The following is a 27,221-nucleotide window of genomic DNA, read 5'->3' on the forward strand; positions in this document are numbered from 1 at the left end:
TCTAGGACCTGGAGATTAACAGAACCCACTTGGAGAAAGACTGCTATACAGGAAGAAAAGTATTACCTTTATTTCAATCTATAATCATTGACCTCTCAAAAGCTGAACTATTCACTAACAGATACTCTAGGAATTCATTCAACAACTTTTCTACTAGAGTTACAATTCCCATCAGCGGAGGCGAAATTGACAGGGACGGCCAACTCCGTGCCAGAGCGCTAGATTCCAGCACAGAATGGGGCCCACTGCAGTGGATACCCCTAGGATCGCTTTCAACATACCTACTGTGGCAAGGTGCAGGCAGATGCAAAACCACAAAAGTGAAGAGATGCCGGCTGAGTCTCAAAGACGTTATAATTAGGATATAAAAACACTAAAGTCCAGTAACCCTACAACTAAGCAGGTTCTGTGCTTCCCCACCGTCCCCCCAAAAGGGTGCAGAAGTATCCCTGGCAAATATCTATGCTTCTTCCTTCCCTATTCAAAGAGGTTCATCAGAGAAATGGTTTTCCCCCTACTCCTCTTTTATCTTTTATCTCCCTCCTGGTCCCTCAAAACACTCCAAACTCTGCCTGGCTTCACCTTAGACCTTTTCAAAGCACGTCTCTCGCTGAAAGCTCGGGCTGGAAGAGACAGACTAGGAGAAACGAGCCTATGGCGCAGGCGCAGTGCGCTCAGGTGCGCAGCCCACAGCACCGCCCCGCCCCTCCCCTCCCCGCCCTCCGTGCCCCTCCGCGCCCCTCCGCCGGCACTACCGGACCGCGGGCGGGGAACCTGGGGAAACGGGGGCGGGGCCTCGGGACGCCTCCAGGAGAAATGAACCGAGACTCACTACGCGGGGGCGGCGACGGCAGAACGTCCGCTGCCTGGAGCAGGTAACCTGTTGGGGTCGTACCGCGCAGCCTCCGCAAGGTATGGAGCAAGGGCGCCCCGAGAGCCGCGCGTGGAGACCCTGGCGCCCCGGCGTGGGAGGGAGCCGGAGGGCCCAGGTGCGCTGTCAGGGGCGTTTCTCCGGGCGCGCAGCGGGGCGGGCCTCGAGTGACCCCCGCCCTGGCCTCCGGGGTCCTGCGCGCGGGGTTGGGTGTGGATGCGAGAGCGGCCCTGACCCGGGCGCGTAGACCCCTTGTCCGGTGCCTTGCGGGGCTAAAGGTCCTAAGGGCTGTTCTGCACGTTTTTTGGTCTCCTTAAACTTTTTAAAGAATGCTTCCTTCGTTGCGGCTCCGGTGACTGTGTCCGAGTCTGCTTTCCGGAGGCCCGAGGGAGGTTTACGGTTGTTGGACAGCCGCGATCACCGCGGCCTGGAAGGCAGTGACTCGCCCTATGGAACAAGACGGGGTGTGGGGTTCACCGGTCCACTCAGGGGGACCCCTGGACCGGAGGGTGGGGAGACCCCCGCTCAGGTGGGCTCCTGGCCGGGGAAGGGGAAGCGCACTCCCTTCGCCGGAGAGTCAGATGAGAACTGATTAGCAGAGTGTTTCTGAACTTTCTGAAGCGGCAAAGAAGTGTTAAAACGTCACTTTACTATGGTTTTTGCAAAACACAAATGATCTACCCAGCTAGATGTTAGATTTCGCATCTGTTTCTCCCAGTGTTTTGTGCGTCTGTGTATGTTTGCAATGGGTTCCTTTAAGTAAAGGAATATACCATTGCACATAAACGTCCAGGTACAGGTGAGAGAGAAGCCAAGCCAAAAGCACTGATTCCTGTAAAATATTTAAAATAACAGCATGTGAAAGGACTGCTTTTGTTTTTAATACAGTATACTGGTTCTAACTCCAAGTAGGCAGTTAATAGTGTTCTGTTTAAAAAAAAAAAGGCCTGGAAATATGGAGAGTTAATAACACCACCACCCCCATTTACCAATTTAGTATTTTGATATGTACCTTTTTCAAGGTTAAAAATTGGTTTTTCAGAAGGAAAGGTTGATATTCCTTGCTTTTGAGAGCTGGGATTCCAGGGTTGCTTTTGTATCATCTTTTGTATTTTGTCATTTTTACTAATGACTGAGTTTACCTTCATAAGTGGAGGAAAAGACTTCATAAAAATTTGAGCTTTTTTTTCCTTTACGAAAATTATTTTAAGGATCTCTTGTGTTTTCTTGGCTCTTCTTGAATTATTTATTATAATGATTCAATTCATAAATTTAACTTACAAATAAAATTAACAAGTTGATAGACTAACCAGGTGGAGACAAAGTGAGTTGGAGGTTCTCTCGAGACATGCGACAGGGCTGTCCAGTGGGCATTTTACTGACACAATTTATTGGTGTCAGGATTTTGTGTAGTCAGGATCAGAGCTGTAGATGTTGGAAGCCTCTGGACGGTGGAAGTTAATTCCGTGAGAGTGGAAGAAATCATTCAAGCAGGGGAAGACCAGGGAAGGGGAATGCCAATGTTTAAGGGATGGGTGGGCCCAGTCGGGGAAGAAAGGAGGAAAAGGCGCAGACTGTGGGGTCATGGAAGCCAAGAGAGGAAACAGGTTGGAGGAGAGAAATCTCGGAGTCAGACGAGTTCCAAGAATCAGGGTCATGGGAGCTGATAAAGTGCCTATTGGCTTTGCTAGGAAGGAGGGGTCATTGATTTCAGCAAACATAATTTAAGTAGAATGATGTGGCTGGAAGCCAAATTTGAGTGACTTTGAGGAGGAGAGGATGAAGAAATCAAGATAGTGATGGTTGACCCCTTATTTTTTTTTCAAAGAAGTGACAGGGTGGTAGAGGGGGCTTTAGAGTCAGATGGGAAGGAAGCTAAGGAAAATACCTTTACATCAAAATGCATCTCACAGCATGGTTCCTCCCTCGTGGTTTAGCAGCAGCCCAGAGCAAGTATCAGAGCCTACTGATGGAGCTACAGTGTTGTAAGGTGTTCCATCTCCCCCCAGCCAAAGGACAACACTGTTTCAGTGGTGTTTTGGTCTGTTGGGTTCGGGGGTTGTTACCAGTGCTAAAGTCCAGTTGCAGCTGTCAGACTGCATTTCACTGAGCGGGGGGCACTGCCTCCCCAGCTCTCTTTCAATCCTGTAATTCTTTCATGTGTATTTCAGTGGCTTTTCTAGAACTCTTCCGCAGAAATCATATGTTTTGACTAAATCAGAATCCACGAGGCATGCATCAGTCAGGGCCTTTGCTTCGATTATTGTTGTGCATTCCAGGGAAAGTGCCCTTAGATTATAATTTCTTTGTAATGAATGCCACTTCAATCACCATCGAAAGTTTACATTTCTTTGGTTGTTGTTCAGACAAGCAGTTTTGTATGTATTTTCCTTAGGAATATGAAAAGAGCTAACATGGGACCATCTCAAGGGTGAGCGAGCTTGTGGAGCCCTGGGGGACTCTCCTTCTCTGCTGGTAGCAGTGTGAATTGGCGCATTTTACAGAACTCTCTGGCAGTATCTGCTAAAGCGAAATAGGCACCTGCATTATGTCCAAACTGTACCGGGCCAGTTTCTAGAGAATGCCAAAAATTGGTCTAAAATACAGAACACAGATCAGTGTTTACTCAAGAGTGAGGGCAGGGGAAAATAAGGAAGGCTGGGTTAAAGAGGGGTGTGATGAGGAAGCTTTGGGGGATGATGGCTGTATTCATTTTCTTGATTGTGAAGATGCTTTCCTCAGTGTATACATATGTCTGACCCATGTAATTGTATGTTAAATGTGTGCCACTTACTGTAAGTCAATTGTACCTCAATGAAGCTATAAAACAGAGAGTAGAAGAAAGCACACCATTTAAATAGTAACATACAGTTGGTCCTTGGGCGGTGTGGAGGTTGGGGTGCTGACCTCCAGTGCAGTCCGAAATCCGCATATAAATTGGACTGCCCCAGAACTTCACTGCTGATAGCCTACTGACAGGAAGCCATAAACAGTCACTTAACCCATATTTTGTATGTTATATGAATTATATACTGTATTCTCATACTAAAGTAAGCTAGAGAAGAAATGTTATTACAAAAATCATAAAGAAGAGAAAATCCACTTGCAGTATTTATTGAAGAATAGCCATTATAAGCAGACTCCCGCGGTTCAAAACTGGCATTGTTGAAGGGTCAACTATATTTCTTTTTCCCTCTCCCCTCTCCCCTCCTGTCCCATCCCCTCCTCTCTCATCTTCGAGAAAGCCCGTGGCTTCCCTACTGGGAGGGAGTCGTGGGTGTTCGGCTTTGCTAGATGACACTGACTTGCTTTACAGAGCGGCTGTTCCAGTGTGCACTCTCACAAGCTGTGTGTTAGGTGTTTGTTCTGTTCCCTGTCTCAACAACAGTGAGACATTTGCACAATAACATTTGTATTTAACTGAATTCTTTCTTCTCAACAGTCTGGTGGGTTAGGAAATGGCACCGCCTGGGGAGTTAGTTTACATTTCCTTCATTCCTGATGACGTTGAACCTTTTATAATTCCTCTTCTCTGGGATATCGGTATATGGCTTTGGCCTAGTTTTTATTGTTTTTAAAAATCTGTTAAAAATTGATTTCTAGATGTCTTTCTTAAAAAATAGACGTATTTGTGTACTAGTTCCTTGTCAGTCATACATGTGGTAAGTCTCTTTTTCCTGGTAATACCGTATTTTGCTGTGTGTAATGCACACCCATGTTTTTGACCCAAAGTTTCAGGAAAAGAAATTTTTTTGTTTTTTTAATTCAAAACTTTTATTGATTTATATTTAGACACTTGGTTGGTGTCTAAATATAAATGGTTTTTTTGTATTATAAAGGAATTTTAGCATTTGGTTTTTTAACATTATGGTACAAGAAATTTTATGTAGCAAATAATTACAAAACACAAGAACAGATACAAAGTGTTTCAGGTGCTACCCATGTATAATGCGCATCTTTATTTTTCCCACAAAAACTGGAATACAACGTGTGCACTACACATGGCAAAATATGGCAGCTTGTCTTCTGACTTTCTCTGTAGCGGTTTTAGATGGACATATTCTGTGGTTTAACGTGAGTGAGTATGTCATCCTCTTCCTTATTGGAAAGAAAGAAAGCTTAGTACTTTCTGCATCTCATTTAACCGAGCTTGCCCCTTCCTTAGGTCACAAAGCTCTCGTCCGATATTTCAAAAAGCGTTAAAATGTTGCCGTTCATGTTTATGTCCTTGATATGTGTGCAAGTGGTTTTTGTGCGGAGCGAAGTGGTGAGACCTAGTTCTTTTCTCCCGTGTGCTAATCTTTTTTCAGTGTTCTTTATTTTCCTCTCGATGATCTGTATCACATTGAGTTCCTTGCACATGTGTGTGTTTCTGCTCTGTTTCCCCGGGTCTCCTTGTGCATCCTCACTGCAGTCGTACTTACTTCAGTTGTGTAAGGAGCCTCGATGCTTAAGAGAACAAGCCCCCCCTCCCCCGCCACGCTGCTTTTAAAACTAGACTCCCCTCAAATTGGTGTTCAGTTTTTTCTAAAGTAAACTTTTTTTGGTGGTATGTGTTATTTAAGCTTCCAAATCTCTACAGTAGTCACCTGAGGTCACAAGTAACACTGAAACTGTTTTAACGTAGGCTGTGTCAGGCTGTCTTTAGTTTTTGCAAACCCTGTCCTCACTCACCAGAGTTAATTTTAACTTGAAAAGCAAATATAGGGTTTTCATTTGGGGCATTATAGTTAAGATATTGGACAAACTTTTGCACTGAAAGTAGCCAAGAGTGCTGTATTAAAACAAAATAAATGGTAGTTAGGAATTGATATGTTCAAACTAAGAGAAAGTGGGAGACCTGAGAGGCTCAAGGAGCCCTCAGGTCTTACTCGCTCTGAGGGTGTTTGCTGGCCTGGGGGGATCTGCAGGACTCGGGGTACAGTTAGCAGCCAGCACAGGGCTTGGTCAAGGTTAGCTAAGCAGAGACTTTCTGCCATAACACTGGGATCCCAGAGGCCTTTGATGTCCAAGATGAAAACTCACTCTACTTCCTTCCAGGATCTGCAGTGAAAGTTACTCTGGCCTCAGGTGAAAGTGGGGGGGGAGGGGAGCCCGTCCTTAGGAAGTCGCTGCCACCAGACCGTGGCAGAAACCGACATCACCATAGTGGTCTTAAAAAGTTTCAAAATGGGAATTTTTAACATCCTTTTATATGGAGATGTAATTCACATACCACAAAATTCACCCTTTTCAGTGTTTTTGTATATTCGCTAACTCGTGCAACCGTCAGCACTAATTCCAAAACTTTTCCATCACCCCCCCAGAAACCATGTACCTGTTAACAGTCACTCCTTGTTTCTTCCCCCCCAACCCCCAGTGATCACTCATCTACATTCTGTCAATTTGCTTATTCCGGGCATTTCACATGAATGAGATCATATAATATGTGCTCTTTTTGTCTTTGTTCATTTAGCATAATGTTTTTGAGGTTATTCGTGTTGTAGCCTGAGTCAGTACTTTACTTCTTTTTACACCTGAATAATATTCTGTTACATAAAAATACCACATTTTGTTTTTCTATCCGTTAGTGATGGACATTTGGGTTGCATCCACTTTTTGGCTGCCACAAGTAATGTGCTGCGGACATTTGTGTGCAAGTAGGTTCTTCAGTCTCATAGATACATTTACCTGGGAGTGGAGTTCCTGGGTCGTACGTTAGCTCTGTGGTTGAGTTCTTGAGGAGCTACCAGACTGTTTCTACAGAGTAGCCTCGTCATGTTTCATTCCCACCAGCCACGTGTGAGGGCTCCAGTTTCTTCACATCCTCGCCAACCCTTTTTGTCCCTCTGTCTGCCCAGAGCCGTCCCAGTGTGTGTGGGGTGGTATCTCCTTGTGGTTCTGATTTGCATTTTCCTAGTGACTCATGTTGAGAACATTTGCATGGGTTTATTGGCCATTCAGTGATCTTTTTTTGAAGAAATAGGTACTCACATCCTTTGCCCACTTTAAAATTGGGTTATTTGTGAAAGCATGCATTTAAAGTCATCTGGTAAGCAAATGCCAATATTCTCTCTAGGAGTATACTTTCCATCTTTGACTTAAAGTTTTGAAGTCAGTGAACATTAATTTATTGCCAAAGGCAATCCAAGTACGCAAGGAAATAAGATAACTTGAGCAAGAATCAGCAGAATCAATAAATAATTTGAAGTAAACTTACAAAAGCTTTATATATTGATTTGCTGTCATAGATTATTAAAATAACTATGATAGGCTATTTTAAGTATATAAAAGACAAGTTTAAAAATAGATGCAGGGAGCAGGAAGCTTAAAAGTGACAGAGATACACAGCTGCTTTAAAAAAGAACAATGTAATTTCTATTCGTGAAAAATGCAGTAAAAACTCAAAACTGATTTGTTGCGTTGAACCACAGATTCTGGGATATAGACCAAAATAAATCATTCAGAACACAGCTCAAAGAGACGGAAGTGGAAAATGTGAAAGAGATGAGGAGACGTGAAAGTGAGAATGATCAGAACGAGAAGTTGTAGTGAGGGAGTCTGATAAACTGGAGTTTCCGAAAGAAAGAGTAGGCAAAGCTGTATTTAAAGAGATAATGAAGGAGAATTTTTCCGTACTGGGAAATCTACGGGCACTGGTGGAAAGGCATCAATCCACGGGTGGGGTGTTCCTTGATTGCCGAGTAGTATTTCACCGTGTAGATTCAGTACAATTTGTTTATTCCCCTGTTGATGGACATTTGGTAGTTTGGGGCCGTTTCAAGGAGAGCTGCTGTGAATGGTGGTGGGCAAGTCTTTGTGTGGATAATATCACTTCTCTTTTCTCGATCCAGGAATGGAATGTCTTGATCAGATAAAGTAGGTGTGAGCTTAATTTAAGAAACTGCCAAACCACTTCACCTGGCACCAGGTGAGTGTGAAAGTTCTACTCTTTCCACAGGCTCACACACTCTTGAATGGCCAGTGTTTGCCATCTTACCCCTTTCAGTGAGTGTGAAGTATTATCTCAGTGTGGTTTTAATTTGCTTTTTCTAATGACTAATGGTGTTGAACATAGTTTCACGTGCTGTTTTGTCTTCTTGTATATTTCTTTGGTGAAGTATCTCTTCAAATCCTTTGCCTATTCTTAAGTTATGAAATTTTTCTTTTGTTACTGAATTGTAACAGTCCTTCATATATTCTAGATATAAGGATATTATTGGGTTTATGGTTTGCAAGTATTTTTTCACAGTCTTTGAATTGTCTTTTCATTTTGTTGATGCTGTCATTTGAAGCACAAAGATTTAAACTCTGATTAATATATCAGAATTTTGATATCTGATTTAATTATATCTACATTTTCTTTTAGCGCTGTGCTTTGGGAGTCATGTCTAAGAAATCAGTGCCTAACCCATGTTCTCAAAGAATTAATTACTTCCATGTTTTCTTCTGGGAGTTGTGTATTTTAATTCTTACATATAGGTGATCAATTTTGAGTTAATTTGTATATATATTATGTGGTAGTCATCCCTTTTTTTTTTATGTGGATATCCATTTGTCCCAGCACCATTTTTTGAAAAGACTGTTCTTTTCTCTTTAAAATTTCTTGGCACCTCGATGGACCATAAATGGAAGACTTTATCACTAGGTTCTCACTTGTACGCCATTGGTCCGTACGTCTGTCCTCAGGCCAGTGTCACAGTCTTAGTTACTGTCGTTTTGCAATAAATTCTCAAGTCAGGGAGTGTATCTTCCAACTTCGTTCTTTTTCAAGATTGTTTTGGCTGTTTTTTGCATTTCCATATGAATTTTAAGAACACTGTTTCTGTAAAGAAGCTAAAAAGGATTGCGTTAAATCTGTAGAAAATCCGGGAAGTATTTCTATCTTATTAATGTGTCTTTCAGTCCATGAAAATGGAATGTCTTCATTTCCTGAAGTCTTCTTTAATATCTTTCAATAAATGTTTTGTAGTTTTCAGTGTACAGGTCTTGCATTCCTCTTGTTAAAGTATTCGTAAGTATTTTAGGGCTCTTTTAGATGTTATTATGGATAGAATGGATTTCTTAATTTCAGTTTTAGGTTGTTCTTTTTCAGTTTGTAGAAATACAGCTGATTTTTGTAACAGTCTTATGTCTTGCAACTCTGCACGACTTGTTTATCCTGATATATTGTTTGTAGTGGATTCCTTTGCTCTTTTTATTTGCAAGATCAAGTTGTCTGTAAAAAAAGTTTTACTTTTTCATTTCCAGTATGGGTGCCATTTGTAGCTTTCTAGTCTAATTGTGTTGGCTATGATCTACACTACAAGATTGAACAGACATGGTGCGAGTGGACATCCGTGGGCTTAGAGGGAAAACATTCGGTCCTTCAGCACCTACTGTGCTGTTAATTATAGGTTTTTCATAGATACTTTTTATTTTGTTAAGAAGATTCTCTTCTGTTCCACGTTTGATCAGCTTCTTTTTTATCATGAATGATTATTGGAATTTTCAGATCTTTTTTGTCTCTACTGAGACAATCTTGTGATTTTTGTTGCTTACTGTATTATGTAATGTATGACATGAGTTGACATTAGATGTTAAACCAACCTTGCCATTCCAGGAGAAATCTCACCTGGTTATGATGTTTACATGTTTCTGGATTCAGCTTGCTAGTATTTTGTTGGCAATTTTTGTGTCTATATTCATGAGGGATGTCCCTCCTTTCACGTTTAACCTATTTGTATCTATAGTTAAAGTACATTTCTTGTAGCTAGCATGTAGTTGCATCATGCGTTTTTGGCCAATCTGACAATCTCTGTCTTTTAATTGGTACATTCAGAGCATTTACACTTAATGTGATTATTGGTGTGGTTAGGTTTCGGTGTATCATTTTGCTGGTTTTTATTCGCCCCCCTGTTTTTTGTTTGCCCTAGTGTGTAGGTATCCTCTTTTTTTACTGTTCATCCCAGCTGTTTGTGTCTCCCCCCTTTTTTTCCTGCTTTCTTTTATATTAAGACCTTTTTTCTGTAATTCCATTGGATCGCCTTTTTGGCTCATTAGCTAAACCTCTGTTATCCTATTTTAGTGGTTGCTTTAGGGTTTACAGGGCATGTGTTTCACTTTGCAGGCCGTTGCAGACACGCTGCTGTGTGCTAGTGCCAGCCGAGGCTGCCCACCAGGCGTGGGAAGGCTCCTCTGGAGGGGTGCCAGCCCGGGTGGGTCCTCAGGGAAGTGCCAGGGTGGGCCGAACAGTGTTGGCAGGGTTAGTGGAGAGGGTCTGAAATGGCACCTGTCAGCGTCAGGCCAGCTAGGTGGAAAGAGAGTAAAGAAAGTAGGGAGAAAGTGGCACCTACCAGCACTCCTGATTCTGGGGAAAGATCCCTGTCCCTCCAGCACGTCCCCTAAAATTACCCCGCGTATCACCTTCAGGTATTACCCAGGTGCCTTTCAAGCGGCAGCCTCTGTGCAGGGACTTGGAAAGAGCACAGTCTTGGTTTCCTCCAGCCTTAGTCTGTCATGGCGGCTCCCCTTACTGGTGCGGGTGCACAGACTGGGGCACGGACCTCTCGCTCTCGGGTGGGGTAATCTCCACAGTTGTGATATCCCTCCCACTTGTGGGTCACTGCACAGGGATGGAGGGCGGAGTGGGTCCTGACTGGACTGAGTCTCTGCCCCTCCCACCCGGCTCGTTGTGGCTTTTCTTGGTATCTGCAGTTGTAGACAATCTCTTTCGCTAGTTTCCAGTTTGTTCTTGGCGATAGCTGTTCTGTATGTCGTTGTGGTTTTGTCGTCAGGGAGGGCAGGCGAGCTCAGGATGTCCCTCCTCCGCCGTCTCAAACCGGAAAGCCGGGAGCCTTGCTCTCGAATGCCAGTCTGGCTCGTCTGTGAAATGTCACTCCTTGCCACTGGTGCCCTGTCCCTGCAGTAAATGTGCCTCCTGGACATGAAGTTCCTATACAGTCTTATATTTCAGGTAAAGTCTAAACAGACTCCCCTTTTTCCAATATATCTTATTTGTGACTTAGCTGGTGTTGTGTGTGTGTGTTACCATGTTTAAGATATATTTCTCTATTAGTGTAATTCTGAGCGTTACACTGTCTCACAAAGTATGAAGGTATTTGTTTATTGGCCCTTATGATGGAGTCTTTGGGTTACCAAAGGAATCGATTTGGAGCAGGTGAAATTTTTCTCACACTTTTTGTGTGAGTGCTATTTTATGTTTCAAATTTTACTTAGTCATCAATTGGGATATATAAGACTAAAGAGAATATTGAGAGTTGAGATTTTCTTTTTTCCACATTAAAATTGAAATCGTTCATTTAGTAATTTTTAAGCATGTTATTTTATTAACTTATAAGGAGCCCAGGTTATATAAAAATTACATATAGGAACAAAAATTTATCGTCCTCCAAACTTTTGAACATCTTGGAAAGGTGGATAATATGATTTATTGTATGTAGTGATACCTAATAGCATTGAGCATGACCATTTTAAGCTGTTTTCTCTTCTACCAACAGATTAATATTAAAATCGGTCATTTGTATCTTTTGCTCGGTATTGGAAATTGAATGTAATGGCAACAGAATTTGTGAAGACTTGCTGTAGAGGATGTTTTTATGGTGAAACAGAAAAGCACAGCTGTAAGTTGCATTATATTTTGACCTCAACAGACATTTCTTTGTGGCATTCTGTCATATCAGGGTAAATGAGACATATATCCTAACTTCATGGGAGAGGCAGAGACAGGAGGACTAGGTAAGCAGGAGGCGCCCTGGGACGATCCCACGAAGAAGATGGCAGCGGGTGTGGAAGTGTGAAGACGACTTTGGGAAGCTGAGCGGGAAGAAGGAAGTGAGAGGAGCTGAGCGTTGGACGTGAATGTTACAGGTGGATGAGATGTTGGTGAAGGTAGAGAGGTCTGCTGTATGTTTGGGGGACAACACACTCCGGCAAATGTTTTAATGTCCATTTTATGAGCAGTGCATTAAAAATGCCTTTTGTGGGCGAATGACCAATGGAGGAAAAGGACATAAGGAGGGAAGAGACTTGTATAGACTTGTCAAGACCCACATTTGTCAAGGAGTCCTGGCCATTTCTCTTCCTATTGCGTGGTTTTCTCACCTCTTCAGGGCTGTGACCAGAACTTTACTTTTCACTGGCTTTCTTGTATGTCTTAGTCTAGAGCATAGCTTCCAAGTATACTTGAGTATGAAGGCTTCCTTTTTTACATTAAAACATTTTATAAATCAATACACAAGGGTCGTTGCACTTTTATTCATCCTGAAGACAATACTGATTATTCGTAGATTAACTCTGGGTGTCCCTAACCTCTCCATCCTAACTCACGTGTTTTAGGAGTCACGTGTCCTTTTAGAGAGTGGACAGCATAGGTCAGTGATACCAGCACAGGGAGGGGTGCTGTTATATTCGGGTCCGTGTGTGTTTTATTTTGTGATTGGGTAAAGATTTTCATAGACTCGGAGACCTCAGCTTAGCTTCTGTTAGAGTTGCTTTATGTATTTAAGACTGCTGTTCACCATTAGTATTGACAACAAGGACTGCTCTGTTGAGAGTTTTAAATGACTAGATTTTACTTGAAAGTATTAAGTAATGAACTTGAAAATAAACTTGTTTTCATCTATGAACTCTTCTGTGGAAATGAGACTCTATAAGCTATGCTTATCATTATAATAAATTAATATTCTTTGACAGTACTGTATTAATTGCTCAAATATCAGCTGGAGAGAATTGATGTAGAGTCCAGACGTGCTTGGTAGGACCTGGAGTGGTTTATGTAGCAGCAGTTTGTTCTAGAACGATTGAGTAAGTACCAGGCCTGTTAGGCTTGGATTATTATATGTAAATCTGCATGCATGTCTGTGATCTTTGTCTTTCCACCCCCTTCTTTCACACGCAGTCTCCGCGGAAGGGGACCTGAAAGCAGCAGTCTCAGATGGTCACAGCGCTCCCGTCTGCGCGCCCCCACTGAGCGCCGCCTCTGTGAAGCCACAGGTCGGCTGCACCGAGGATTACTTGCTTTCCAGATTGCCGCCGGATGGCAAACAGGTGCCCTTCGTGGTGCCCACGTTTAAGTTGTCGTACGTTCAGCCCAGGATACAAGGAGCCCCTTCACATCTAGACGAACTTGAAGGTAAACAATAAAATGGCAGGGTTTAAAAATCAACACGCGGCTTTTAAATGCTGTTATTGTGCTTTTTTGTATCTTTAACATAAAGATATACCTTTTATACACAGATGTTGTATTTCCCTTTTTACATTTTGTTCTTTCTATAGAGGAGCTTAAGGTATAGTGTCTGATCATAATACAAGACCTTTGTATGTAGATTTGGTCTCTTTTAAAGGAATAATATAACCACAGCACATCAGTTACCCTTCACACACCTAGAAAGAAAAATAGAGGGATTATTCTGCATTTGACTAGTAAACATAGGGAATATTTGTCTACTGTCTTCTAAAGTTTAGTGTACAAAGAAATAAGGAAGCCATGAAGTAGTCCTTCCCTCTCATTTTTCCACGCCCCTACACTTCCCAGTCTGCAAATAGAGTTGCCAGTTTAAACAGCTGCTCCGATGAGGTGGATTCATTGGCTGAATTTTGGCTGGTGTTGTAAGGGCCGCTGGACTAACGAAGAGGAAACAACATGTAACTCTTGTATTTAAAATTTTTTTTTGTTTTAGTGGATTGAAGCAGTCAGCTACAATGATTATTTTTCCTCAAAATTTTATTATGAAAAATTTCAAACATACAGAAAAATTAAAAGAACTTAATGGTGAATACCCATATACATGGTCTGTCTAGAAAAAGTCCAGTCATTGTTAATAAAACGAGAATGGTTTGTGTCATATGGATGTAACCTGGCAGCCAAGGAGAGTGGACTGGAATGCACATGAGTGAACAATGATAACTTCACTGCACGAGTCAGTGGGGGCTGTAGGCACCGTTGAGTGAGCATGCGTGAGCATGCGTGTGGCCGTCACATTCAAATGACTGAGCAAGGAGAGCAATGAATCTGCATCTAATTTTGCATTAAGCGTGAGCATTCCTCCAGGGAAACTCTTCAGATGACTCAGAAGGCCGCAGCTATGGGCAGCTGGTGATTGGCAGCTTCCTCCCTGTAACGCCCCCACTGATGCACCACGTCTCGTGCAGAGTGTTTGGGTGAAACATCAAATCACCAGGTGACTCAGACCCCCTGCAGCCCAGATTTGGCATCCTGTGCCTTCTGGCTTTTACCAAAACTAAAATCACCTTGGAAAGGGAAGAGATTTCAGACCATCAGTGAGATTCAGGAAAATACAATGGGGCAGCTGATGGCGACTGGGAGAACCGTGTGAGGCCCCAAGGTGCCTACTTTGAAGGGGGCTGAGGCGTCATTGTCCTGTGTACAGTGTTTGTTGTACCTTGTATCTTCTTCAACAAATGTCTCTCCATTTTTCATCTTCTATGGCTGGATGCTTTCTGGACAGACCTCAGATTCACCACATAGATTCTTACATTTACATTTTCCTATACTTGTTATCACATATCTGTTCATCCATCCATTCCGCTCTGTATTATTAATCTATTTTGTGGGGGAGAATGCATGTCGGAGTAAATCCGGGATATCAGTGGACTTCCTCTAAATATTTACTTATGTACATCATTTACTAGAGTTCAGTGTCTGTTTAGCCTTCTTCTTCCAACAAACACTTTACACATAATGAGCTGCCCAAGTTTTTAAGTGTGTAATTTTTGAGTTTTGGCAAATGCGTATAGCAGTGTGATCAAAATTCTTGTCAAGATCTAAACCATTGCTTCAAATATTTTTCTCTTCCCCATCCTTTCTCTTTCCCTCTGGGGTCTAGTTACATATATGTAGGACCTTTCAATATTGCTTGCGGTATCTCTGAGACTTTTTTCCCAAAACTTTTTTTTCTCTCTGTTCTTACGATGAAATAATAGTGATCTAATGTCAAGTTCATTGTTTTTACTTTGTTATCTCCGTGAAGCTGTTAAGTCCATCCAGTGAATTTTATATTTTAGGCATTGTAATTTTTTGCTATAGAGTTTACATTTGGTTCTTTTCTATAGTTCTGCCTTTGCTGTTGTTATTTTTATTATTGTGAGCCTGTTTTCTTTTATGTTGTTGAGCTTTTTAAAAAATATTTTATTTATGTATTTTTAGAGGGTGGGGAAGGTAGGGAGAAAGAGGAGAGAGACATTGGTGGGTTGCCTCTCATGTGTGCATCCCCCAGGGACTGAACCTGCAACCCAGGCATGTACACTGACCCGGAGTCGAACTGGTTGCCTTTTAGTTTGCGGGATGATGCCCAACCAACTGAGCCACACCAGTCAGGGGTGAGCTGTAACATCTTTGTCTACAAATTCTAACACGTAGTTTCATCTAGGTTTGGATTTTGTGTATTGCCTTTTTTTTTAATGGGTCATATTCTCCTTCTTTGGGAGTAACCTTAGATTGTATTCTGGATGTTGGATGTTACGTTGTAGAGACTCTAGAATCTGTTTTATTACTCAGAAGGTTTTTTCTTTTCTTTTTTTCAGCAGACAATGAACTTGGCTGGACTCTGCAGCTTGGCAGTGGCAGCTCTTAGCTCGGCTTAGTTTTGTTGTCCTTTGTTGGAGTCTCGCCCGCACATGCGTGGTTCAGGGGTCAGCGAGGTAGCTGGGCAGACTTGATTCACGGCATTTGGGGTTTTCTCCTTTCCAAGATTCCCGCCTCACTTTTTAGCCACTGTGATTGCTCTCAACTTTGCCTTCTGCTTCTTCAGGCCAAAAGACTGGATTTTCTATTGGCGTTTTATCCACTTTGCTCAGTGCCAACTTTGGCCTGCCCTTTAAGGCAAAAAGTTGTTAAAAACAGGTAACTAACTGTGTCCTCTTCCTTTTTTTCCAAGAGTCAAATCCTATCCAGGTTCTGCAGTTGTTCACTCTCCAACGCCTCAGGGTTTTCATCTGTTTGTCTTGGTTTTGGTCTAGAGCTTGGTGTTGTGTCTGTAGGAGAGGGCCTGGTAGGAGTGGCATATTTTCTTAAACAAACAAGGAGAGATGAACCCTGTGCCTTATTTTTCATGCATCAGTAGTGTCTCTAAAAAGTAGTTTTTAAAAGCTCTGGCTCACAGGACACCATGATTAATTGATTTTTTTCTTCCTCTCATACTTGTTTAACAACATTGGGATTAAGCCATATAAACAGTCTTGTCATTTGTTTTATTCACATCATATATTATGAACATGTTTTCCAATTCATTGCTTTTTAATGGCTCCACAGTATTAAATTATATGGGTGAACCACAGTGTATCTAGTAAATTATATATTTTTAGACATTTGGGGTATTTTATGTTTGTTCATTTGTTTCTTTTAATAATCTGAAAATATGTAAGAAATACCTACCTGGCAATATGTGGTAGTTTTTCTTTCTCTCTTTTTTTTATTGTATTACTAGAAAACATTAGTTTTGAGTTGAATAAGTAAGAAATTTGTCTATGCTGAAATTGTAACCTCACGAAGGATGTAGTGAGGCCATCTGATTTTTAGTACATTGGAGAGAGAATGACTCTATACACTGCAGTCAAGAAGGTGGTCTTCGTACCCAATTAAAGAAGTACAATCTGTGTAAGCTGTGTGTATATATGCCTCTGTGAGGGATGAGCCGACAGGGGAACCTAGAAGGGATGATCAAGCAGACCTGTATGAATAGTGACTAAAGTTGTGTTTCAAGTGTTTGAAATTTGTTTTGTTGCATTGCCTGCTTGATGAGGAGGCTGCTTCAATAACATATTCTGTGGTTCACATTTTCCTGGGCTTGCTTTATCACCCGTCTACCTATCACCCATCCAGCTATCCATCGGAGAATGCATTTTGATAGTGAAATTTTAAATGGGGCTTTTGAGAGGTGTAGACAGTTTTGTTACTTTATGTTTACTCTTCCAGCACTGTGGTTCTCTAAATTGAGAGGCATTCCTCCTGAACTTAAAAAGGGATATCACTAGCCCTGGCTGGTGTAGCTCAGTGGATTGAGTGCGGGCCTGCGAACTGAAGGATCACGGTTTGATTCCCAGTCAGGGCACATGCCTGGGTTGCAGGCCAGTTCCCAACAGGGGACTCACGAGAGGCAACCCTACATTGATATTTCTCTCCTTCTCTCCTTCCCTTCCCCTCTAACGATAAATAAATAAAATCTTTTTTAAAAAAGGGGGATATCACTGTAGGCTGTTTGAGGGGAAAACTGGAATTCTGTAGTGGCTTACTTACAAAGGAAACATGAAATCAGACTATTCTTTTTTAGATATAGCCATAAAGGTAGTGAGTCCCTTTTAGTGCTACTTACTCTCCACAGTGCTGTTCTCGTCACCATAAACAGACTTTCATAGCAGCGTCCATGTGCTGCACGACTCAGGTGTGCACTGCAGGGGCTCAGGCTCTCTGGCGCCATAACCCCCTTTGGCACCCCCATGGCTGTGGACTGCACTTGGATTGTACACACAGTTTTTTGGATCAGGATGAGTATAAAATCTCTCACGTCATCATCCCCAATTTTTTCTTTTCTACACTCAATGTGAAACTGTTTTATTGTTTAGCATAATTCAGAAAATTATGTTAGTTTATACTGTTGGTTTAACACTACTAGTTTATACTGTTGGTTCCATTTAAATGGGACAAAGGAAATTAAAACATGGTACTAATTTAAATATTTAAAAACAACTTTATTTGTATGTATTATTTCCAGTGGGATCATTAGCTTTCAAAAAAATTGATCTAAATATAGAACATGTGATCTTCCAGTCAGGATGGAGGTACAGGTAAACACACTTTGCCTCCTCACACAACCACAGCAGAAATTACAGCTAGACCACAAAACAAATACCAGCCAGAGTTTTCTGAAAATTGGGCTGTGTGGAAGTCCGACAACAAGGATTGAAAGCAGCCGCATTCATCCAGACCAACAGGAGGGGTGGAGACAGGGAGAGGTGTGGAGATTTAGAGAGGTGGTGGAATGGGCAGTCCCATGTTCATGTGTGGTGGATAAAAATAGGGAGGGATACCTCAGGAGGGGGGCATACCTGGTGAGCGAGCAGTCCCAGCCCCAAACCAGACCACCCAGCCCAGGCTTCCAACACCAAGGTGATAAGTCCCCGTAACTTCAGGCTGTAAAAACTAGTGGAGGTTGGGGGCAGCAGAAGAAACTGCAGGATTCTCAGGGGCCTCCTCTTAAAGGGCCCACAAAGTTCTCAGGACTTAATGCAGACTCACCCCCTCTGGGATTCAGCTCTAGGGCAACAGCTGGAAGGGCACAAGTGACAGATGGGGAGAAAATCAAGTGGCTGGGAACAGGGCGAGTGCTGGAAGACAGCTTCCTCCTGGGCAAATCTCCAGAAGCCAGACTGCAGCATTATCCCCTCTTCAAGCCCTCGCCTGCCACAGAGCCACAAAACAGTGAAACATGTTGTCCTGCCCTGACAATTAGCTAAGGCTCCGCCCCATACAATTTACAGGTGCCTTTTCTATAGCAGACCATGCTACTGAGATAGGTAGCCAAAGCAACTCCATCTAATGCACAGAAACAAACAGGGAGGCTGTGAAATTGAGGAGACAAAGAAATAATGGCCCAAATCAAGGACAGAACAAAACTCCAGAAGCTAACTAAAGAAATGGAGATAAGCAACCTATCAGATACAGAGTTCAAAATACTGGTTATCAGGGTGCTCAAAGAACTCATTGGGTACTGCAACAGCATAAAAGAGACCCAGGCAGAAATGAAGGTTGCATTAAGTGAAATAAAGAAAAATCTAAAAGAAATAAAGAGATCAATAGTGGAAGGGATGAAGCTAAGAATCAAATCAATGATTTGGAACATAAGGAAGATAAAACCATTCAATCTAAAAAAAAAACATTTTCAGCAAGAAGAAAAAAATAATTTAAAAAACGAGGATTGAATAAAGAGACTCTGAGACATCTCTAAACATCATCTGAATCATAGGGGTGCCAGAGGAGAAAAGGAAGAGCAAGAAATTGAAAACTTATTTGAAAAGATAATGAAAGAAAACATCCCTAATTTGGTGAAGGAAATAAATATACAAATCCAGGAAGCACAGAGTCCCAAACAAGGTGGACCTAAAGAGGACCACACCAAGATACAACATAATTAAAATGTCAAAGGTTAAAGATAAAAACAGAATCTTAAAAGCAGAAAGAGAAAAGCAGGTAGTTACCTACAAAGGAGTTCCTGTAAAACTGTCAGCTGATTTCTCAAAAGAGACCTTGCAGGCAAGAAGGGCCTGGAAAGAAGGATTCCAAGTCATGAAAGGAAAGGACCTACAACCTAGATTACTCTATCCAGCAAAGCTCTCATTTAGAATAGAGGGGCAGATAAAATTCTTCTCAGATAAGGTCAAGTTGGAGGAGTTCATCATCACCAAACAATTACTATATGAGATGTTAAAGGGAACTATATAAAAAAAAAGAAGATCAAAACTATGAACATTAAAATGGCAACAGATTCACAACTATCAACAACCAAATCTAAAAAACAAACTAAGCAAACAAGCAGAACAGGAACAGAAATGGAGATCACTTGGAGGGTTATTCACTGGGAGGGGAAGAGGAGAAGGGGGAAAAGGTAGAGGAAATAAGAAGCATAAATGATAGGTACAGAATAGACAGTGGGAGGTTAAGAACAGTATAGGAAGTGGAGAAGCCAAAGAACTTATATGTATGACCCATGGACACGAACTAAGTGGGCATTACTGGGTGGAGGGGGACAAAGGGGGAAAATTGGAATAACTGTAATAGCATAATCAAGAAAATATATTTTTAAAAGAGAAAAATAAATATAAAACATAAAGAAAAAAGGAACAAAGAAATACTCAGCTTAGTGATTTATCACAAAGCAAACCACATGTGCAGTCACCATTGAGTGAAGAGATTGTCAGCAGCGTGCCCAAAGCTCCCCCATCGCCCCCTTTTCAGTCACTAAAGGGCGATCAGTGTCCCAGTTGTTCTAATTGTCACCTTGTTGCTTCGCTTCCTTTTCCCACCTAAAGATATATTCCTAAATGTTATGGTTTATCGCTTTTGTTGTTTTTTTTTGTCTTCAAACCTTTGTGTAAATGAAATTACACATTCAGCATATGTTCTTGGGTTTATGGGCAGCTTCAGTTTATTTTTATATGTACACAGAGTGTATTTCTGTTGTGTTCCCGGTGGATGACACACAGTAGTGTTTCTGCGCAGCGCACCATGGCATGTTTCGATGTAGTAAGTGTATGCTGCAGTCCATCTGTGTTACTGTCGGACACGAGTTTTTCCCAGTTTTTGGCTGTTATGGGTAACGATGCTTGTCAGTATTCTTGTTTCTTGGTGTACATATGTAAGTTTTTCAGTTGTGCATGTGTCCCAGAATGACATTTTTGGGTCATACGGTATAAATATCTTTAGCTTTAGTAGAAATTAGCAAACTGTTTTCCACAATGACCATATCAACGTACATTTTCATCAGCAGAGTCCGATAGTTCATATCACTCTACATTCTTGGTGACACTTGCTACTGTCAGGCTTTTTAATTTTAATAGTTGTGGAGAGCATGCAGTTGCATCTTATTAGAATTTTTGTCATGACCAATGAGATGAGCACTAGGTCATGTTTATTGGCTGTTTGGTTGGACGGACCCTTCTGAAGTGTCTGCTGAAGTTTTAAGCTAATTTGCATGGAGTCAGGCTTGTTTCTCTTCCTCATTTGTGGGGGTTCCTCCTAACTTCTGGGTGTGAGCCCTTTGCCCGTTATCTTCGGTGCACACACCTTCTCCCACTCTCTGGGTTACTGCTTTACTCTCCTAAGTATTCTTTTGACAAATGTAAAATTCCAATTGTAATGTAGTTCAATTCATTAACATTTTTTGATTAATGCTGTGTTCCCTTTAAGAGTGCTTGCTTTTCTGCCCTAAGACCATGAAGATTTTCTTATAAACTTACTTAATATAGATGTTTTATTGGTTTGCCTTTAACATTTAATTTAGAGCTAAAATCCACATTATTTTTTTGTGGCTATATTTAGTTTGGATGAAGGGTTTTTTCCTATATCAATATTCAGTTCTCTTATCACCTTTTAGTGAAAAGACCATTTTTTCCCTACTGTGTACAGTGCCACATTGATTATAAATCAACTATTCGTAAAATGGTGTCTCTCTCTGGGCCCTCTATTCTGTTCCATTGATCTTATAATTGTGCCAATATTCTGTTGTTAATATAAAGTAGAGCAAATCTTTCAGTCTTGTTTTCCTTAAAGATTACTCGTTTAATTATTTTTGGTCCTTAATGTTTAATATAAATATTTGTATTTATCTTGCCATTTATTTCTAACCTCATTGTTAAAGAAAAACCTCATTGTATTGGTATTAGAGAACGTACTCTATGATATCAGTGCTTTAAAATTTATTGAGACTTGCTCTGTGTTTCTCAGCATGTGGTCAGTTTTTATAAATGTTCTGGTCTTCCTGAAAAGAGTACATTTCCAAAAAAAGATAATCTTTTTACTTATAAGATGTCTTTTGTATAAGCAGAAAAATAAAAGGAAACTCTGATCACAAAGTATAGAATTATGTGCATTTGGGAGTGTGTGCTTAGTGGCAAAGAAAAATGTCTGCTACTTCCCAGACTGTCTCAAGAGCAGGCTTCACAGCTGACCCCTGGCAGAATCCTACACACAATTAGAGCCCAGTAAATGTGTGCTTATTTAGATAATGACTGCATGTGGGTCAGTACTGGATGTTACTCAAGACAAAATTTTTTTTCCTTTGCCCTGAATGCACCAACTATTGGCTAATAACTTCAGGAAAAGGATGTCATAAAACTTTAGAAACAATTGCTTTCAGGGTCTGCCAGAGCGTCTTTTGGAGATCGAAAGGCAGAGCTTTCCAGCGCATCCCATCCTGGACCCAGCTATGACGTGTACAACCCATTCTATATGAGTCGGCGCATTTCACCAGATTTGAGTCGGCGCATTCCTCCTTGCTTAGAAGCCACAAGACTATATGGATCAGGTTTGAAAATTGTTTTGTTTTTTCTCCTCTTTGTGTTTTTTTTCTTTCTTTCTCAGAGTTCAGCTTTTTATTGAACGTGTGCAAAAGAGGTCTAGTCAAAAAGACCAAAGCCCATCAGACTCCTATCAGATTTTCCTTTCTTCGTTTCCACATCTCCACCTGCAGCAGCCGTGGTGGCTCCTTGTGTTTCTCTTGTAGCACATGGACAAGTCAAATTAAATCTAAGACCCTGGAAGGCTTGAGTCTTATTATGAAAAACAATTTACAAATAAGAGAAACACAGACTTCAGAAGTGATGTGGTAAACATCATGACTTCTTTGTGGTATTATATCTAATATAAAAATGAAAAGATTATTAAGTTATGTGTGCTAGTGAGTTCTAAATCTTTTTTATTTGTCCTTTTCTGAAAAGAGATTTGTTTACAGATCATTTTGGATATATTTTGTATATCATTTATCCATTCACCGATTTTACAACAGATACTAGCTTTTTCCTTTTCTGCCGTATTCTGTGAAATTGATAAACTTAGAAACTCATGATATGATTAGAAATATAAAGAAAGAAAGTAGAAAATACCTAGATGATTTTTAGAACTTAGTTTCGTATTTGAGACCACATCAGTTATAATCTTCCTTGTACATATCCGAGTCACAGGAAGCTCATTGTTCTCAGGTCTTATATGTATGTATGTGTTTACGTAGGTGTACATGTACGTGCATCGCTGGCTCAACCCCGAATTCAGGATGAGGCACTAAAAATAAAGCAGAAGTAGTTCTTTAAACACTTACTTGTTTCAGCACTGTGTGAGAATACAGAACTGGTGTGCAGAGTTCCATCCTTCAAGGATCGCACAGTTTAGGAGGGATCACACAGGGTACAGGATCCCATGGGATTCGGTAGTGATTTTTTTAAAAACAAGTGCTCATTATTATAGTTGAATTGCATTTAGCACAGAGAACTTCTTAGATTCTTCTTCTGGGATGAAGAGTTGAGGAATGTGAGCAAAAAGAATGAGTTTTGCCCACTTGATGTTTGACGTGGGTGTAAAAATGTGTCATTTGGTTTCTGTTGGTTTTTGTTTCAAAGTAAAGTAGTTGAAAAATAATTAACTTGGTTAGGTTTTATCTCTTAAGTAGATTTCCATATAATATTTGTAATGTATTCCTAAAAAGATGTAGTCCATTGTAATTAAGTAGAATCCAGTGTTTCTTTTTCTTGACTGTAAAAATAAGTCATTTACCTGTGTCCCTTTGCAGTTTGTGATTTAAGGACCAGCAAGCTCCTCGGTTCCTCTGGACTGAGCAAGTCTATGTTTGATCTTACAAGTTCATCACAGAAGTTCACCCAGGTAAATTATTTATAATAATTTAATTATATCTGATCATTTATTTTCAAGCGAAAACCTCAGAAACCTGTGAATTCAATCAGGAACAACATGTTTTACATCTTTTGTAGAGGTATCTATTTTAATATCTCCTCAGATGAACACTTGGCATTTCCCATGTGCATTACTTGAGGAAGTGTTCAACTAGTCCCAAAAAGGCAGTGCTTTTTACTTTGCTCTTTTATGGGTCTCGCATCTCTTAGTTGGTGTGCACTCAGACACTGGGAATTTAAAGTGGCTGGTCGCTTATTGATTCAACTTCCTTTAATGAACATAACTTTGTAGTTAATAAAAGTATTTCCATCAAGATGTAGAACTTTAATTATTATTAATATTAACACTGTCCTACTTTTCAAATAAAATTGAGAATTTTTGATATTCAGAAAATATTTTTTAATACAAGTGAAATGTGATTGTTATTAAAAACTTAGAAAGTAGACCTAAGCAAAAGGAAAAGGAAAAGTCTCCTGTATTCCTAAAACTGAGAGTAAAAGCACCGTGCGAATATTGTGTGTATACACTTGTGGACTTTTTCATGTGAATGTATGTACATACACTTTATTAGTGTGGAAGCGTATTCTAAATAACCCTTAATAGTCCCAGTTGAGTTAATTTTTTGCAGACTTCACTCTTTATAGCACCAGTTCTTTAACATGCATTGGAATTGTGTGGAGAGCTAGTAAAATGCAGGAGGCCAGACCTCACTCCCTGAGCTTTTCACTTAGCTCCTCAGCGGGGCCTGGTTTGTGTTTCTGATAGTTTCCCAGGTGGTGCAGATGCCCCTGGTCCAGAGGGACTGTGCTTCAGTAACTTCTGGTTTGAGGTTCTTTGGTAACAGGGCACTTCCAAATACGTTCTGATTTTCATTAGTGCTTTTGCATATGAAACATAAGCCATAACCTCTTCACCCTTATTATAAAACCAAACCCCAGCAAAGGCTTTTCCACATGTTATCTAGTATGGTATTTAAGATTTTTCTGATAACACACACCAAAGTCTTTCTTCCTCTTTTCTATCTAAAAGTGGGAAACTAAAAAAAAATGTTTATTATTTATTGCTTTGTTGTTCTACTTATTGATGCATTCATTGGTTGCTTCTTGTATGTGCCCTGCGTGGGGATCGAACCCACAGCTTTGGCGTATTGGGATGACGCTCTAACCAACTCAGCAACCCGCCCAGGGTGAAAAGTGGGAAGTTTTTATCAGTAAATGTCAGAATGGTCAGCATGCAGTTTGGTGGTAGGGTAGGTATTACTTCAGGATCCTCAAAGTCTGATGCACCGTTTCTGACCGAAGGGGAATTCTTTTTGTAGAGACACGATTCGCTATCCAGTATGCCCAGCAGCTCTTCGTCAAGGAATAACTCTCAGGGGAGTAACAGAAGCCTGGGTAAGGAACAGAGTGTCCAGCGGTTATGTTCTCGGGGGAGTTAGTTCCACCCAGGAGGAGCTGGAAAGTACGTGCGATAAAGTGAAGGAGGCTCTAGGCGATTATGTCTGCGTTGGCAGTGCTACCTGCATACGAGGATTTGCATCAGAGGGTCCATTTTTTAGTGTTCAGGCGTGAATTCATCTTTTAAAAAAGTGAAGGAGTTAAATATCTTTCCTTTGTTTGTGTTAAAGTATATCAGTGAAGGGACTTCCTGAAGCATTCGGTATTAAGGCCATATCGATGTTATTTGGGAAGTCTTTCTTAGTTTAAACTGAACATTTTCAGGTCGTTATAATTGGGTTAACTTTTTATATCTTCCCCCTAGCACATCAGTGAAATAGTGGCGGGGGGCAGGGATGTGTTTCATTAAATTGTCAACTTTAAAAAATAATTGTAGCATTTTTCAGTGTTGCCCTCAAAGTCAGATTGTATCAAACCTTGATTGGGTTAGAAGGCGGCATAGCATTTCACATACCTTTGTTCTTCTGTGATTCAGACACGATCACCCTCTCGGGAGATGAAGGGGACCTGGGGAGACTGAGTGTGAGAGTGTTTTACAGTTCTTCCGCAGAGCAGATCTGGATCACAGTCTTACAGGTGCGCTGTCACGGGACACCAGTTTTCCTCTCAGGGCTCAGCAGTTACACGTGATGTAAGCGTAACCTGCTGCTCTCTTCTGGGAAGTGGGCTGTCACTTTCTCTGGAATTTAGGGTTCAATGGTATTTTGCAGGAAACCGTACTTAGTAAAGAAGCTAAAAAATACATTAGTAGGTGTAATGAAAGTATTTGATTTTTTTAACCTCAAGAAGGAAACTAATGTGGTATCTAGAACATTAAATGTACAGTATTTTAATGTAGATGAAACAGGAGGTCTCAGTGGGCTAAAGTTTATTTTTACAGTTTGTACCTGAAGCCATTAACTCAAGAACCACATAAAATATTGGTATGGCAGTAAAATTGAAACTGTATTTAAATTCCTTTTAGTGCAGAGATTTAAGTTGGCCCTCTAGCTGTGGTGACACGCCTACTATTTCTATAAAGGGAACGCTGACATTGCCCAAACCCGTGCATTTCAAATCTTCAGCCAAGGAAGCCTCCAATGTAAGTGGGTCTTTGTGTTTGGATTTCTCTTTATGTTTCTCTCATATTTGTCACTTTAACCCGTGTAAAGAATTGGAATAAGAAAGTGTTTTATTTGGGAGAAAGTATAGACTATGTACCTCTTGTTTTTTAATGACAATTTTGAGCCTGAAAAATATTTACTATTTCTCTGTCTAATATTAAAGTATGTTTAAAAAGAAAATTTTAATCACTAAAATATATGGAAGATAAACAATATATAAGAATACGCTTTACTTTTCTCTTACAAAGGGAAAATAAATGTCTATATTTCATCCTTTTTCCCCTCATTCCATATGGCTTTGAGAAATACTTGCATGATTGCAATTAATTACTTTTAAATACATCCCATTATTATAATTGGGAGATTTATGATCCTGATTTGGTTTTATAGGCTCCAGATTTCACATTAACTTAAACATATCTTTATTTTTGTCTTCTGATATGGGTTGAAAGCTTAGTGCTTTTCCATGCAAATCAAAGTTGTATTTTCCACCAAAAACATACATTTAGAACTAAAGTAATTCAAATGTGGAATTATATATTGTCTTCTCTTTATCGTCTGTCTTCCTATCTTTCTTCTTTTATTAAAACCAGAGAAATGGGGGAGAAGTGGGAGGGAAACGGAAACAATTATACTTGAACAATAAAAAAAGGAAAATTTTTAAGGAACGGAAAAATTTTATAAGTACTGTGGAAAACAAAACTTTCTGAAAGTTATTTTAATGATAATACACATCAAAACCTTAAGCTATTAATATTTATACTTTTTAAATATAGTTATTATACTTGGAATCTGTTCCATGCAAATAATTATATATATAAAACACTTATACATATATAAAATATGTATTCAGGGCAGGCAAAAGTTTACAGTTTTTGGTATGAAAAACTGTGGGTTTTCATGCAGGTTGTGAATAGTACCGTAGCTTTATATACTCTGAAGGATGTCACAGTGGCACACTGCACTCAGGTACAATTCCATCAGTCAGGAGTGTCAAACTCATTTTCACTGGGGGTCACATCAGCCTTGTGGTTGCCTTCAAAGGGCAGAGTGTAATTTTAGAACTGTATTAATGTAACTACTCCTTAACTGTTAAGGAGTTGAAGTATTCAGCCCTTTGAAGGGCCTCAGTCCCTTTCAAAGTAGGCACCTTGGGACCTCACACAGTTCTCCCACCTGCCATCAGCTGCCCTGTTGTATTTTCCTGAATCTCACTGATGGTCTGAAATCTCTTCCCTTTCAAAGGTGATTTTAGTTTTGGGAAAAGCCAGAAGTCGCGGGGCACCAAATCTGGGCTGTAGGGAGGGCTGAGTCACCTGGTGATTTGATGTTTCACCAAAACACTCTGCACCAGACGTGGTGCATCAGTGGGGACATTGTTGTGATGAAGCTGC

At 40.6% G+C, this 27,221-nt stretch overlaps 1 protein-coding gene across 3 annotated transcripts in view; it reads left to right on the forward strand.

The window, feature by feature from the left end:
* The first annotated feature begins 775 nt into the window (after positions 1–775).
* The window catches only part of TC2N (tandem C2 domains, nuclear), a 39,938-nt gene continuing 13,492 nt past the window's right edge, over positions 776–27,221 (forward strand). Inside the window, exons 1-8 of one of the 3 annotated variants that reach the window (XM_037031411.1) lie at positions 776–875; positions 11,350–11,472; positions 12,750–12,983; positions 21,721–21,888; positions 23,146–23,237; positions 24,586–24,661; positions 25,200–25,300; positions 25,689–25,805. In XM_037031411.1, coding sequence (XP_036887306.1) covers positions 11,406–11,472; positions 12,750–12,983; positions 21,721–21,888; positions 23,146–23,237; positions 24,586–24,661; positions 25,200–25,300; positions 25,689–25,805 — 855 coding nt within the window. In that variant the 5' untranslated portion in view covers positions 776–875; positions 11,350–11,405. Of the gene's footprint in view, positions 990–11,349; positions 11,473–12,749; positions 12,984–21,720; positions 21,889–23,145; positions 23,238–24,585; positions 24,662–25,199; positions 25,301–25,688; positions 25,806–27,221 lie in introns of all 3 variants that reach the window. The other 2 variants (XM_037031410.1, XM_037031409.1) reach the window with 2 other exon arrangements.

This window comes from Sturnira hondurensis, unplaced genomic scaffold, assembly GCF_014824575.4.
Source record: "Sturnira hondurensis isolate 20B ecotype Veracruz unplaced genomic scaffold, ASM1482457v3 Scaffold0021143, whole genome shotgun sequence".
NCBI classification, from domain to species: Eukaryota; Metazoa; Chordata; class Mammalia; order Chiroptera; family Phyllostomidae; genus Sturnira; species Sturnira hondurensis.